The 16314-nt window shown below is 37.8% G+C and overlaps 1 protein-coding gene across 1 annotated transcript in view; it reads left to right on the top strand.

The window, feature by feature from the left end:
* The window catches only part of LOC129769680 (trafficking protein particle complex subunit 5), a 23244-nt gene continuing 6930 nt past the window's right edge, over positions 1-16314 (top strand). Inside the window, exons 1-3 of the mRNA XM_055772087.1 lie at positions 1-267; positions 336-462; positions 6250-6432. Coding sequence (XP_055628062.1) covers positions 98-267; positions 336-462; positions 6250-6432 — 480 coding nt within the window. The 5' untranslated portion in view covers positions 1-97. The remainder of the gene's footprint in view (positions 268-335; positions 463-6249; positions 6433-16314) is intronic.

The raw sequence follows: 16314 nt of genomic DNA on the forward strand, positions 1-16314 counted from the left end.
TATCTGTCAAAACTATTGAGAAGTAAACATACGTAGCCCTGAGTGTTTATTATTCTGGTTTGTTTGAATTCCACCTGTGTTAAAATTACTCGGTGTCATGGAGAAAATTAATCTAAACTTATCAACGCGACCGAAGCTGAGCATCCTGGACAAACCCTTGAGTCGTGGCAAGGGCGAAGTGTCGCTCAGTTGCTATGCACTGCTGTTTTCCGAAGTGATCCAGTATTCGCAGAGCCGCGTGAACACTATCCCCGATCTGCAGAACCGGTGATATGGAAGCATCACTAGATTGGTCGGAAGGTTTTTCTCATGTATAATACATGTTCTTTTCCCAGGCTCCACGATTTAGGCAAAGACATTGGATGTCGAATTATTGATCTGTACTTTGTTCGGGAACGAAGCTCCAAACGTGAAACCAAATTGATCAATATGCTGCTGTTTATCAAAACAACGCTTTGGAAGGTAATCATTTTGATGGATTATTTTCAGTATCAATCCCAAATAGGAAAAAAAATCGTTACCGTATTAGTTGATACTGCAGGAACATACATATTGATTGCTATTTTGTACCCAATTCGGCAATTAAATTTCAAAACACGTTAGATTACTTGTTGTAAAGCTGCCCAATGTACTTTTTATCATTTCGTTAGCGCAAACATCGAATGGACTAACAACGCTTATCACGATGTAATTCCGATAAAATATTTAAACTCAATTTTCCTTTAGAGTTTACCGAAAATCTTTCGATTTTTCTCTTCAGATCAATATCAATCTATGAGCAGTTACAAATACAACAAAACGAAAACGGCTCAAATCGGTTGATTACTCCCTCGAGTTTTGCGCTTTCCAACGAATTTTTATGTATATAGATATAGTGAAAATAATTTTCCCTTATATAAATCAGATTACTATTACAGAGGACGAGCTCAGAAAGAAAGGTGTATAAGTGATTTGATCGATTTCTCTTCATCAACTTTCTCTTTAGTTAATAACTCAACTGCAAAAACATTTGAGTTTGCTATAGAATCCGATAGAAGAAGTTCTGACCTATCTTCCACATTGTCAAATACAGCTGGTAATGCGTTTGCAGCTAAGTTATGATCTAAAGAGAGAGACGATGTAGAGAAATCGATGATGTCACTTACACCTCTTTCATTTTGAGCCTCTCATAATTAATCAAATCTAATTACTACGAATTTTATACCACTTATGCCCAGTGCTGCCACATTTAAATCTATATCTTTCTCATCTGTACTTTTTGACGTAGGATTACGTCTTTCGGGAACATGTTGGTGTACAAATTAAAAATCGAGAATCGAACACAACGTGAAAATTGTCCAATTTTGAACGGTTATTGCTCGGTCATTTCATGATGGATTGATGATTTATTTGCACGTCAATCGATTTCGGCACTCCATAACAATTTTTATATTGAATTTATATTGAATATGTCATGAAACTAACTATCGAACAATTGAAAAATCTCAACCCCTATCCTATCGGAAATACCCACTTCTGATTGGTCGAAATTGACGACACATGCGCCGGTTCCCTAAAAGAGGCGTTCGTACCAAGCTGCCTGGGGGAAATCGGCATTGCAAATACTTGAAGGTAGGGGGAACTTTTGTTCCTACCGAAATGTGTTCCCTAACAGGGACATCAAACCAAGCTGCCTGGGGGAAATCGACATTGCAAACCGGAGACGAATGAATCGTAAGATTTAAAGTCTCCGTAAACAAAGGAAAAGAAGAAGAAGAACATTGCAAATATATGCAAGTCGGGTGCATTTTTATATTGCAAGTAAGGTGAGTGATACGATTAATTCTAGCAAATAAAATTTAAATTTGGAACTTTAATGTTGGTTGCTTCGTGAAATATCATATCATTGACCGATGGTGTATTGTGAAAAATTGAGCACAAATGTAAGTGTAAAATTGCAAATAGTAGCAGTTGGGTTAGAAATGACTTGATGTATTAAACGATTTAATTCAATTTTCATAAATAAAAACCAAGGTGTGTTCCCGCTTGCGAATAGGTCGTTCGGTTCAAGCTGTCTGTTTTGTTGTGTCCATTTTCACCCAAGGAAAGGTCATACGGCGGGAAAAGTTGGAAAAATGAAGAAATATTCGAAAATGTGATTTCCCATATGCTCTACATATGGTCGGTGTTAAGTCAGACCGGACCATGTGACATTTTTATGATTTCAAGAAAAACGAACATAAAGTTTAATGCTCTTCAATTTTCAAAACATTTAATTTTTTCGTTCAATACTGTTCTCAGAAATGTTAGCTACTCTCTGGTAATGAATAGGATTGCACGGCAAGCATGTTAAGCATAAACTTCCCATTTCAATCATCTTAGACAGTATTCGTCAACAGAATCGTCAAATTTGGATTCATTATTCGAACTCTGAAATAGTACGTTTTTCGATCATTCACACTGAAGACCAGCATTTTTCACTGATCTATTCAGTCGGAGTGGACCAAGTTTATTTCTTGATATACTCAGAATGTGCACATTTTAAACTAACGGGTTCAAGCACATTTCGACAAGGTACCTATTAGCTTCAAGAAAATGTTCTGTTGGTTTGAATTTGGCGCTTGGATATTGTTTAAATTCAATATACAAATGACTGCCACATTGTCCACTCTGTCTGCATATGATATAGAGCAATTTCGCCATGGTAAATGGTACATGGTCCGCTCTTACTGCATACTATGAGGGATTTTCGTTGATCAATCATAAATATTTCGATCCGTTATTCCTGCAGTATGCGTGATTTTCCAAATCTGATAAATGTGGTATGTAGCTTAGATAATGCTTAACCAAATGTAATCAATAACTCGAAATTTTCAATTTTGCGACTTGGTCCCCTCTGACTTAACACCGACCATATAATATTAGGTGTTGTTAGTCCAATTAAAATTCGCATTGGGTTGAATAAACACTCAGAAATTAAAAATTATAAAAGAAAATTACCTTTTCCATTTCAAATATATTCTCTCTATACAGCCACTCCATGTCAAACCGATATAGTAGTTCTCAGATTTTCGTCAAAAGTGGAAGTTTCGTTTTTTATCGCAAACTATTAGACCCGTATTTTTTTTATTTTTTTGTTAGGGTGCACATTTTCATTTTAGGGTGATCCGAAATATCGACTTTTTCACCAAAAAACCTCAGGTTTCAGGAAAAAATATAAAAAAATATGGCGTTCTTCGTCCCGAAACGATGTAAGCTATAGAAAACAAATACAGTAGAACCCCGATTATCCGCGTCATAGTCTGGCTAGTTCACCGCGAATAATGAAAATCGCGGATAACGCAATAATGGCATAAAAATGGGTTTCAAACACGAAAAAAGGATATTTTAGTGTAAAAACAATGTTTTATTTATACAGAAATAACTCAACTATTCATCTACAATGTCGTGTACATCAGTGGTCAGATAATGTGAAAGCTATGATCAAAACAAAAATGCATGAGCCTATCACTCAGTGACAAATTCCGAGAAGTCCTATAGCTTTGTTCTGAAACTTTCTGTCGCGTATAATCCGCACCGCGGATAATAGGGGTTCCACTGTATAATCAATAATGACGAAAACAAAATCCATTTCTATTCAGAGAGTAATATTTTTTCAAACAAGAGCTTTTTTTTTATCCCATTTATTTATTTATCAGGCTCATTAGCATTTTATCTGTAACAGAGCCGGGTTTTTATCGTGTACATGTACATATGTTTATGTTTCGATAAATTGTAAATTACACAGTAGAAGTAGTAGCCATTTAGGCGTTAGATTTCCTGTTCCATTACATTATGGTAAATTACACTGTAGTAGCCATTTAGGCGTAAGGGTATTCTATCTGTTCTTCCATTGTTCAGCAGACCGGACAGCGGAGACAGTTGATATTGATCATTGTTGGGTTATTTATAGAACAGCAGCCCGATGTTTCTTGCAGAGCAGAGCAGTTGTATGGATGAATCGATCTTTGTTCCACCGTGGATCGATCTCCATAGCTGATGATGATGGTTGCGTGGACGTAGCTATTCTATAACAACACAAAGATGGTCAATTGAGGGCCCTGAGTTTGAACTCACGATCGATCGCTTAGTAAGCGAACGCGTAACCAAGTGGCTACGAAGACCCCCTAAACAAGAGCTTATTGGCTTTAATTTGATATGTCGATCATCTGAATCGGTCCAGTTATCTTTGAAAAATAATAACTCAAAAACGAAAAAACGCCTCCCTGGTTTCGAGATATGCTACGTGAAAAATTCTCAGATTTCCAGAAAAATATAAAAAAAATATAGCGCCTTTGGACCATGAAAACTATAAAACACAAACTCAATCAATAATAACGAAAACGTAATTCAAATTCAAAAAAGACCAGCTAATTGGCTTTAATTTAATATGTCGTACATCTGAATTGGTACGGTGGTCCAAAAGTTAGGAGTTTTTTAAAAAAAGTCATTTTTGGCAAAAATGCAAAAAAAAGGACTTTTTGGGCCACCCTAAAATGGAAATGGTCACCCTAACAAAAAAATAAAAAAATATGGGTCTAATGATTTGCGACAAAAAACAAAATTTCCACTTCCCACGAAAATTTGAGAACAACTATATCGGTTTGACATGGAATGGCTGTATAATAAAGTAACATGTTTATGCGGATGAGAAAAATTGATAATTGAGTTCGGTATTGATAATTATCTTATATTAAATAGGAGAGCTTTTTTTCTTTATTTCAACTATACATAACACAGGAGGCATCTCGTCTAGGGATACAGAGGACGGTTTTCATCATATCTCAATCCACTTCGACATCTGATACGCACCATCCAACGGCTGTTTACCATCCTTCCGTCATCATCACTCGGTAAACACTGATGGAGTAAACAAACGATACCCAAAAACCAAACAAAACGGCCATTCTTCCAAAGCCGCTGTAATTCTTCAAACATATCCAAAATCAACAGATAGCCTAACGGAATCCTATTTCAACTATGCGGTCGTGTCTCGGACACAACCCTCCTGTGTCTTTTTTTTTCCAAAAATCTTATAAAAAATTTCGCGCTGCCACCGGTTCATCGTTCATCATTGCTGAATCGATTTCCAAGCTTATTTTTGTCCTGATAATATTCAAAATAAAATTCACTCGACAGTTGCCGAGGAGTGAGGTACAGTGAGAACGTTACAAACATGGCATCGTAGCGCCGAAAATGCAAGCGAACTGTCAATTCTTCTTAGGCATCCAATTTTTGCCCACCAATCCTGCACATGCTCGTCTTCTGGAACTGTAATTTCCTTACGGAGTAATTTTATCTTTAGGATACAGAATTCATTCTTCAGATCTTGTATGTTCCCATCGTAGAACCGTGGAAATGCCTCAAACACATTTTCTTCTGAATTACCTCGAACTCTTTAGTCCTTTTTGGGCTATTGGTATATATGTCCCTCAAAAAATGCTCAAGATAGTCAAGGATTTTCTCACATGCATAACTAGCCTACAAAACCAGTGAATGACACACATGCGGAAAAAACTGTATCGATCTATACTTTTTGACGAAAATCTGTACTCTGTACCGTACAAAATCTGTACCTTTCCAGATAAACGTGTAGCAACACTGCTCATGCCTATAGATGCATAGACCAATCAGCTAAACTATTGAATGATTCATGACTAAAATCAAGCTTATTCAAATAATATACATTGACGCCTTGATTTGAGTTTATATAATTAGTACATTGTGAGTTCAAACTTCTTTCAATTTCTTTACGGCTTTCATCTAAAAAATTTCAACCTAAAACAATCTACACAGATAATTGAGACCTACAATTAACAGAAGTGATCAATGCGTTACAGAATGCGTAAACTTCATGTGTAAACAAAAATATTTTTCCCAAATAGAACGACAACATCGAGTTTAACTTGCCATTCGACATGCGTGTATTGCAGAGAATCTCGAAAACACGTGACTCAAGCGGCCCAATTATAGAGCATTGAGCGCTGTTCGAGCCCTTGGCTTTTTTGAACCCGGTATCGAGGGTGAATGAATTGAATTTCGGCTGGCTTATCAAGACGTAAATATTTGCAATCTATAGCTCTCATACGTAGCAAATAAGATGTTTGTAGGATTATGGTTCGAAGACTTATTTAGGTTTACTCGAAATATTGTTTTTGACATGAACTTGTAATTCATGATAAATCGTAGAAATTAATTGATTTGCGTTTTTCCGCCCCCTTTATTTTCCAGACACTATTCGGCAGGGAAGCGGACAAGCTGGAGCATGCGACCGATGATGAGTGCACGTACTACATCATCGAGCGGGAACCACTGGTCAACAAATTTATCAGCGTGCCCAAAGATAAGGGTTCACTGAATTGCGCTGTCTTCGTTGCTGGCATCATCCAGGCGGTGCTGTCGAACTGTGGCTTTGTAAGTGCAACACTTTATTTACCGGTCCTCTCCTGCTCTTGTTTGGTATGATTAAGCACATTTTGTGCGCGTCTGCTGCGCTTGTCTTGCGCATTCCGGTTAAAGAGATCGCTCAAAGTCTGCATTCTCAGGAATCATTGACTGTGACCAAGTTGCAAGTGCGTTTCATAGACGCGAAGACGTAGTAGTAAACAATTTCCGTTGCAAAGATTCTAGGGCATTCGCCGCTGATAGCAAAAGTTGAATTAGTACATTCCAGTTCGCGCGAACATGATAGCCGGGCGTATTCGTCACGCTATTACATAAAATGACAGCAAAGCGTTAGCGGAAACTAGATCCGCTCCTCTCGTTCTGATGCTGATGAAAGAAACATTATCATTGCGATATTTTTTGTTCCAATTCAAAAACAGATTTCAACCCTCTTCAATTAATGATCGCCCATGACATCGTGGTTGAATTATGGTCGCTCTTACGGTCTATTTAAGTCCCATTTTTGTAATCTCAGTATGATCGAATGGGATTCAGACGCTGGATGATTAATTCTTGGTTGAATTCATCTGAAGGTAAACTAGAATTGCATTTTTTTGCAGTCCAATCGTTTCTTTTCATTTGAAATCGGAACCGTATCGAATTGCTAATTAAATTCACATATACATTATTGTTGTTCTTCATTTTTAAGAGGCTTTAAACATTGCGATTCATTCGCCTCTAAGGCACATATACTTTTCTTCATGTTTTCACCAGTCTTCAGAAAACTGTGTTGAGTTTAATTTTTCATCAGCGCGCGCTCAAAGAAAACTCGTATTCTATCTTGGTGCGAAGAGCACAAAATTCATAAGCAGAGGACAGCGCAAAATGTGCCCGGCGCGGAACTCAGATACTACTCAGATACTCAGATACCGTATACGCTTGTGTGAAGAAACATATCTCAACAGAGAGAGCAATCCAGTTTCAAGCGCGCAGTATAGAAATACGGCGCAAGCACGGTGCAAATTTCAGCGTAAAACTCAGCTTAATACTGGGCGCAAATCTCTGCGTAATAACGGCGCTGACAACCAAACATTTGATCTGTGTTTCGGAGCGTGCTCATTCGCCTGAGCGCATGTGTGCACAAGGAGTGGGAGCTCAACTGGGTACAAAAATCTTGTTGCGCATCAGCACCGAGTTGCATTCTGAAGACTGGTTTTCTCCCATTATTTCATTCAAAACACACATACAGTCAATCTTAAAGTTGAGTATACAACTTCTGCTGGTTTGTTATTGTTGAGTTTTTCGTGGTTAAAAAATAAATAATTAAATGCGACTTATATTCATCGTGAAATCGATCCATTTTACTCTCATGCAGTAATGAGAGAAAAAAATAAAATAACAAAAAATCTCCAATTATGACGTTGCAAAATTGAGTTTAGCTAGATTATTTTGTATCGTACACGAAAATTACTCACACGCATAAAATAGCGTGCAGTGTGTGTGCGGTATTTTGCACGCTATTTACTAATACTAACGCGAGGACCTTTATAGCATACTTGATAAATGTCTAAATTCGTTGGCTTGAGTTCACGATGGGTAGATAATAAACCGTCCATTGATAGGGTAACTTCTTTTTGCATCAGAACTTTTCGTTCCTCTTTGTATGGACGTAAAAAAAGGATGCGTAAGCGAGTATAAATTTCGTTCCAAGGGGAGTAGAAATGTGGATTGGAGTCAGTTGAATGAAGAGGCAGATTTGTATTCATTTGTCGAGTCAGTTAAAATAACCACTGGCTGGACTAGTTAACCAGTCATCCTCGCTAGTCAACGCTAGTCAATTCATTTTCTAGTCAAGTCACTTCTTGTTGTGGGCGACTGCCGAAGCAGTTCTAGTCGAAGCGAAGCTACTGAGAGTAGAGTCGGTCTTCATTTTTCACCTTCGAAGATTTCGGGCCCTGCAACGAAGTCATTTTGCTTCGGGTCATTATTCTGTTGAAAGTAGTAATCACGAGGGAGACCGAATTTCTGAACGGGAGACTGCAGGTTACGTTTCAGGAAGATCAATTAAGCCATCTTGTCCATCGCTGAATCGATAAATGCCATGGTTCCAGTTCCAGAAGCCGCCAATGTACCATGCATCATTTGACTATCGCCGCCGTGTTTTACTGTGATAACCAAATGCTGAATCTGAAGCACCGATCCTGGTTTCCTCCACGCCATCTGTCTTCTATTCGATTCAAATATATTGGTTTTCGGCTCATCCGTACAACAACCATGTTCTAGAACTTCTTGGGTCAGTTTACATATGCATAAGTAAACTGTAGTTTTTTTTTTCATATTCACCTTTCAGATTTAATACTTTTCACGGCCAACACGACCTCTCAGATTGTTCCTGTATGCTGCTCTTCGGACAGTTTCTGCGCAGACAGGTCTTCCAATGATGCCGGCCACTTCGGTAGTCAATTTAGGAATATTTGTATTAGGGTTCTTTCGTAATGTTCGAACAATTACCCGTTCATCATCAGAAGATAGGATCCGTTTGCGTTCTCTACCGGATGATTTTCCATGGTTGCTTCGTATTTCCACTTGTTAATGATTTTATTTGCTGTATAGTGAGTTCATTCTAGTATAGCTGGTATTTCCTGCAATGTCTTTCCACGATAATTCATACTTATTATCATTGTACGTGTAACAATATCTATTTCTTTCCACTAACTTGCCATTTTGAATTCAAACATCAATATAAAAACAAAAACCAACATTGCCCAAGCAATGGTTAAGTGTTGACACCAATCACTGATGAAGAAAAAATACGCTAATTCGCAAAGAAACTTACCGAAACTTACTTACAAGACTAATTTGTTCGGACAAATTTAAGGTGTACACTCAATTTTGCGATGCCTAGAATTGAGATTGTTTTCAATTTTAATGAATAAACAATTAGCAGAAAACATTTCTCGGAATTTCATTGCATGTACAGCTAGTTAAATGTGTAATAATAATAATTATGCATCAATAGACCCAATGTATTCAAAATATTTTATAAAGCATTTTAAGCATTTGTACACTCAATTTTGCGATAGACTGTATACACATTTTTTGTTGTGATAGATGTGATAACCAGTCTTCCGAAAAACACTTACACATGTCCACGCGATGTGAAAATTACATGTTTTTGTTAGAATTCAAACATGATTCTCGCTAGTGTTGAGTGTCTATCCCCTACACGAACAATGATACACAAACATAGACATGTGAAAACAAACACGATGTTTATAATTCATGAACATCATGTACAAACATATTACCCGATGTCGCAGTATTCATTGCTTTCGTTTCGTTTCTTTTCATACACGGAAAGAAATTATTCATCCCAAAACATTTCTTCGTAGAATACTTTTTCACAGAAACGAACTTGAAATTTAGTTCGCATTTCAAAAACTGCACGAACTAAGAGGCTATAAGTTCATGCACCAAAATATATATTTTTGTTAAGGCTCATATGGCATCGCCTAACGGGGCCGGGAGTTCAATATTTTGACAATGTTTGCTTACAACTATGTTAGTAATATGTAACCGATTACTCGCGGTTGGCTCGAGGTTAGTATTACAAGTGTTCTCATAATTTGGATGTTGCCCTAGTCTGCACCCCATATCTAGCGTGGTGCGTCTTTTTCGACTCGAGGAATCCAGGATAGAATGATCACTAACCGGCGCAATCATCAGCTCGTGTAGAGTTGTCATGAGCGGTACAACCTTTGGCTCTTATTGAATCATCAGTGGACTGCACAACCTTCGGCCCGTGTATCTGTAAAGAGTGTGTGTATGTATTGCCGCGACTAAGTAAAAGTTTATAGATCGTTCATGCACATTTTGCAAGTCTGATTAAATAATCCTTGGTTTCGTTCAAAGAAAACATTCTCTGAATAGAAAGAAGCTTCCTTTTTTTTGCGTGCATGTTGGTAATTAAAGTCTGGGGAGCCGACTGCATAGCGGGCGACGTCGTACAAATGCTGACCAAAAAAATAAATTCCCAAAAATTAGTTTTAGATGCAACCTTCAGCGGCACACAGCAGAACCAGCAGAGAAATTTCAGCGGCCAAAACACACCATTAATTTCTCGATGTTATCACAAACTGAATGAAGGAAAAAACTAAAAGCTACACTTACACTGCACTACATATGTTATGTGTGCATGCGATTGCATCATCCTTTCTTCTCCTCTTCTCCGCTCGTTTTATAGCTCGGGTCGCGATCGTCGCGAACAAGCAGTATTGGCCATTTGTATTCAAAGATCCAGCCAAAATTGTTGCTCCCGTGGTCGAGTGGTTAGCGTCACGCCTAACATGTCACTGCTGAATAATTCAATTTTAGTACTTGTTCAAATAGCTAATAATAGCGAATGTTACATGAATTCAATATAAAGGGTGTGTCACATCAAATTGCATCACGGAAAAAACGCTGCAGAAATTTAATTTTAGGAATATCTTCAGCTTTCGCTTATAATCAGATAAGAGTGTATAGATCACGTTGGCCATGCTTCACTGTCAATTTTTCGTAAATTTGGAAAAATGTCGTCGAACGAAACAGAGCGTCGTGAATTAATCCTGTGCACTCATTTCGAGAATCCGGAGTTGTCACATCGGGACATCGGTAAGATGCTGGGAATCGTCCAATCCACGGTCAGCAGAGTACTAAAACGATACTTCGAGAACCTAACCATCGACCGGAAGGTGAAGAACGGCAAAAATGGATGCTCCGTTAGTGAAAAAGATCACAAGCGCGTAGTTAAGCAGTTTAGACGTGATCCGAGAAGTTCGGTCCGGGATGTCGCCAATAAGCTGAATTTGTCAAGTTCATTCGTCCAGCGGACCAAGCAGCGGGAGGGCCTGCGTACATACAAGGTTCAGAAGGCTCCTAACCGCGACGAAAGGCAAAACATGGTGGGGAAGACGCGAGCCCGGAAGCTGTGCACCGAAATGCTGACGAAGCCGCATTGCCTGGTAATGAACGACGAAACCTACGTCAAAGCGGACTTTCGTCAGCTGCCGGGCCTGTTGTTTTTCTCCACAGAGGACAAATTCAGCGTTCCGGAGGAGATTCGCAAGCAGAAACTATCCAAGTTTGCGAAAAAGTACATGGTGTGGCAAGCGATCTGCTCTTGCGGAAAGCGGAGCGCCCCCTTCGTGATGACCGGCACGGTAAACGGGCAGGTTTACCTTAAGGAGTGCCTACAGAAGCGCTTACTACCACTATTGAAGCAGCACGAGGGCCCGACCATCTTCTGGCCGGATCTCGCTTCGTGCCACTATTCAAAGGACGTGTTGGAGTGGTACGAAGCCAACGGGGTCACCTTCGTGCCAAAGGAAATGAACCCGCCCAACGCGCCGGAGCTTCGCCCAATAGAGAAATATTGGGCGATTATGAAGCAGGCCCTCCGGAAGAACCCAAAAGTTGTCAAATCGGAGGCGGACTTCAAGAGAAAATGGATTTCTGTTCAAAGAAAACTACAACCTGACGTTGTACAGAACCTTATGGACGGGGTAAAGAGGAAGGTGCGAGCATACGGGCTTGGGCTCGAAGTATGAATAAAAAGAAAATGCCAAAAGTTGTTTAATAGTTTTTATTTTACTGTCTAAAATTTTCAAAAGGATCGGTCTACTGGGCGAATTTCTACAGCGTTTTTTCTGTGATGCGATTTGATGTGACACACCCTTTATAAATTGATGCGTGCACTAAATAATGATATCAAATGTGAAAAACTCTCATATCAATCGATGTTTATTTTGTTCAGAACAGAAAAAGAGGTTTATTTCATTTGCCCGATATTTTTGATTAAGCACCCATTGTCATGAAAGGAAAGCATTTTTTCCAAGTCAACATACCAACACACCACGCGTTGAGTGGTGGTGGTGTGGTGTCCGATTCGCTTCTTCTACTCTACGCACTGCCGGTGCTTGGGGTGAAAATGCAAGAGAAACTGTACACCATGTTCGAACATCATGTGAAACATTGGGATTAAACATCGTATGTCCAAACATACCACGAATACAAACATGTCACATTTTCTAACATAGGTACGAAAAAATCATGTTTGTACTCAAACACAAAACTGTGAACAGCAGCGTGGACATGTTTATTCCGGACGCAGTGTTTTTTGTGAAACATGGAAGACTGGTGCCAACTATTCTGTTGCGTTGGAGAAACTTTAGAAAAAGTCTTCTTCCTTGGGTTTGGTACACAAATTACGTAACGCTGAAAATGCGGTTTTTGGACAAAAAAAAACCCCCTCTCCCTGAAATTACGTAATGCTAATAAAATTTGTACACAAAGCCAAGGTCATTTGAAAAATGTTCATAATGTTTTAGCTTTTTTAAATTGATGAAAATATCAACGTAAAAAATCAGACATATGCCCATGTCGGAATCAAATGTTCATACGGAAATTGCTTATATGCAAATAGTGACTTTGGAAAACCTTTCGACAAGTTCATAGAATTTCAAACAGAGACGGAAAATTAATGCTCACATTTGTTGGGATTGGTGCGTTCAAACTAGTGATGAAACGGATAGTAGTTTGGATATCCGGCTATCCGGCCCCGGAGCTTGCCAGATATCCGGCTCTTTATTTGCGAAGACGAAACTGGGAGAAACAGTATGTTTACATAAAGCTAATAAAAGATTACATTTTAGGGAGAAATAAACACATCTTTACATGAAAATAATTAACTATTATTAAATTTTGCTTCTAAAATTAACTAAAATTAAACTTGCTTCGACACAAATCAAATTAAACGAAGCGAAAGAAGCGAAACTGAATTAAACCTGATACGCGAAGCTCACGTCACCTTTTGAGACAGTTTCAATTAAGTGGCAAATGAATATGATGGTCATCGTCGCGAAAAGAAAATTGCTAATTGAAAAAAAATCATATCATGTTTTCTACAAGAACAGCTTTATTCTGATAATGGTTTTATATTATTATAAATAGATTTTTGTGAGTGTATTGAGATAATTCAAATACTGGCCGAGTAAGAGTAAGAGTTACATGCAATCAGCAATCAATTATTTTCATTGAGATTGGGAACAAACTTAGAACTGTCTTCAGGGATGGTAGTCTGAGAGGGGGTACACTTATTTCACTAGAAATTATTATGATCGGCGACTGATTCACTAAATTGAAGACTCAATAATTATTAGGCTTGGTGGAGAATTGCGTTGAACTTTTGTATATTCGAGGTAATTTCACGTGTTCCTGCACCAAAAAAAAAGTTTGGATAAGGACGAGACTGATCAAAGAACACCGAACTTACTTGTATGAGAACATATAATATTTAAACGCTGGGGAGGTCGTTTTAACTATTTAGAAACAGATCAAAATTATCTGATTGCAACCTTTTTAGACCCGAGGTTCAGGTCAGACCATTTAGGTGTTCTCGGAACGTAAACAGATAGACAAAAACCAATAAAATCAAAATCATCTTCCAAAACTATCTTGAGACGAATCTTCTGAGCATAACAGCTCATTGTCGTTTTCAACGAAACGTTAAATGAAGCGGAAGCGATGAATAAAACTTTGATGATATGAGGTGATAATAATTCAATTTCAATAACATTTTGACATGTCAGTAATCACACCTTATTTTTAATCAAGTGTGCATGATGTTTATATGCTACTAGCTGACCCGGCAAATTTCGTCCCGCCCAAAATTGGTTTTTTGTTATCAATACCTTCAAACATTCACGTTTTCTTACTATGAGTAAGTTCATGGGTCCAATCGAAGAACTGTTCATTGATTGATCTTCTATTTGACCCCGTTAAATTTACCTTTTACTATAAAATTCGTAGTATTTCTAACAAAACTCATCATATCATCATATTATTTTCAGACACAATTCTCGTTCAAGATTTTTCAACCGCTTGCAAATAACATGTTTCTTCGTTACATTTGTTTTATGCAGAAAAGATGATAGAATAAAGACAGTCCTAAATCGGACAATTCCTTCCTCGAGTTCTGCTCTTATCAACACATCCGGCGATCTTTTTTTTTGTATAGATAGAAGAAGATATAGAAGTGCGTTTCATAACATCAAAATCCATTTCCAGTTTCGAACAAAGATCTATTTCGCTATCGCAAACATCAAATGGACTTTGTCACTATGTAATTGTAGAACATATGGGAATATAATTTTTCGGATTTTGGAATATCTTTGGTTGAAATATGTTCACTATTTTTAGGGGACCCCCTCTCCATTCCAGAGGAGGGAGGGGTGTCATACCATTATAGAAGCATTTCTCATACCCAAAAACCCTCACATCCCAAATTGTGCTTTATTAGCTCTCGAGTATTGCAAAATTTTGTGCTTCATTTGTATGACAGCCTACTCTTAGAGAGCGGGAGGAGTGTCTACCCACCATAGAAATATTTCTTGCATCCTAAAACCTCCACATGCCGAATTTGGTTTCGTTTGCTTGATTAATTCTCGAGTAATGCAGAAATTTGAGTTTCATTTGTATTGCAGCCCCCCGTAAGAGAGGGGGGAGGAGTATCTAACCACCGTAAAAACATTTATTTCACCCTAAAACCTCCATATGCGGATAGCAAATATTGGCTGGATAGGCCGGATACCGGATAGTTACCGTATATCCGTTTCATCTCTATTCGAATACGCTATATCGCTATCTTGACTTGAAACAAAATTAGGATTAGTAGCATTTTTTTTTCAAGGAAAACATGAAAAAGTTGTTGTTAGAAAAACTTTGTCCATGTAAAAATTTTCATCTTCCGAAGTATGGATTACTTGTTGGAAATTGTAAGGACTATTTACATATTTTTTGAGAATTGAAAAATATATATTTTTGGGAAAAATTAATTACAATTTTTTAATTTTTTTTCAGTGTAATTTTTTTTTATTCTTTCAATTTAAATTTATTAAATTATCAAATAGATTATTCAAATATATTTTTGATGAAAATTTAAATAATTTCCTACATTTCATCCTTTGACCAGAATTTTGTAGATATTATAGTTTTGGAGTTATATTTTTTTTGTAAAAAACAAAGAACATTTTTTTGGCCCTTTAAAAAAAGTAGTCCAATTTTTTTCGATGATTTCAAGTGTGCAAAGTTACTTAAATGACCAATGACTTTACACCCACAACGTTTCACTGCAATCTGAGATGCTGTTTCCAATAGTCAATCGAGTTGACATGAAATTCGTAAGAGGTCTGAAATATGAAAATCTCCTCACTAGGACTGAATAACGCAAAAGCTCTTATAGCAAAGCCTTTGTAAGGCAGAGATGGTCGATGGAAATCTGTGTATAGAATTCGCCTCAGATATACAGAATACAATTATGAGCGTTTTTTTCACACCTTAGGGTGTTGATGGTGGCTCTACTAAATCTCCAATTAAAAAAAAGACGGGTGGGTAATGTCGGGGACATAACCGGAGTGACGTAGGACTATACAAAGGGGACAGCTTTTGTTAAATATATATTTTAAATATATTGTTTTATTTTCTTCTACCTACCTACCTATTTTTTTTTGAATACCTACCTATCTACCTGAAAAATGGATTAGTTTACTGTTTACTCTTTATGAATATGTTGAGGGTTGAAAAGAACCTTTGGTGTTGTGTTTTTGTTATCACTCGATATTCCCATCTTGTTCGGTTAAACCTTCCTGTTTAGCTATTGCGTTTGCCACTCGCCACAGCTTTCACAGTTGGAAAATTTCTTCCCATCCAGCTTGTGACATGTTGTTCAGTAAATTACATTTAATGCGACATGCCGGAGAAACACTTTGCCACTCACTGAAACTAATTGTTGCCTTGATGAGCGCCGAACCGAAGCTGCTCTGTTCTTGATGCGGGTTTTCTGATTGTCGTGAGCAGCTTTGCAAGCCAACTCGA

This window comes from Toxorhynchites rutilus, chromosome 2 (assembly GCF_029784135.1).
Source record: "Toxorhynchites rutilus septentrionalis strain SRP chromosome 2, ASM2978413v1, whole genome shotgun sequence".
In the NCBI taxonomy this organism is placed as follows: Eukaryota; Metazoa; Arthropoda; class Insecta; order Diptera; family Culicidae; genus Toxorhynchites; species Toxorhynchites rutilus.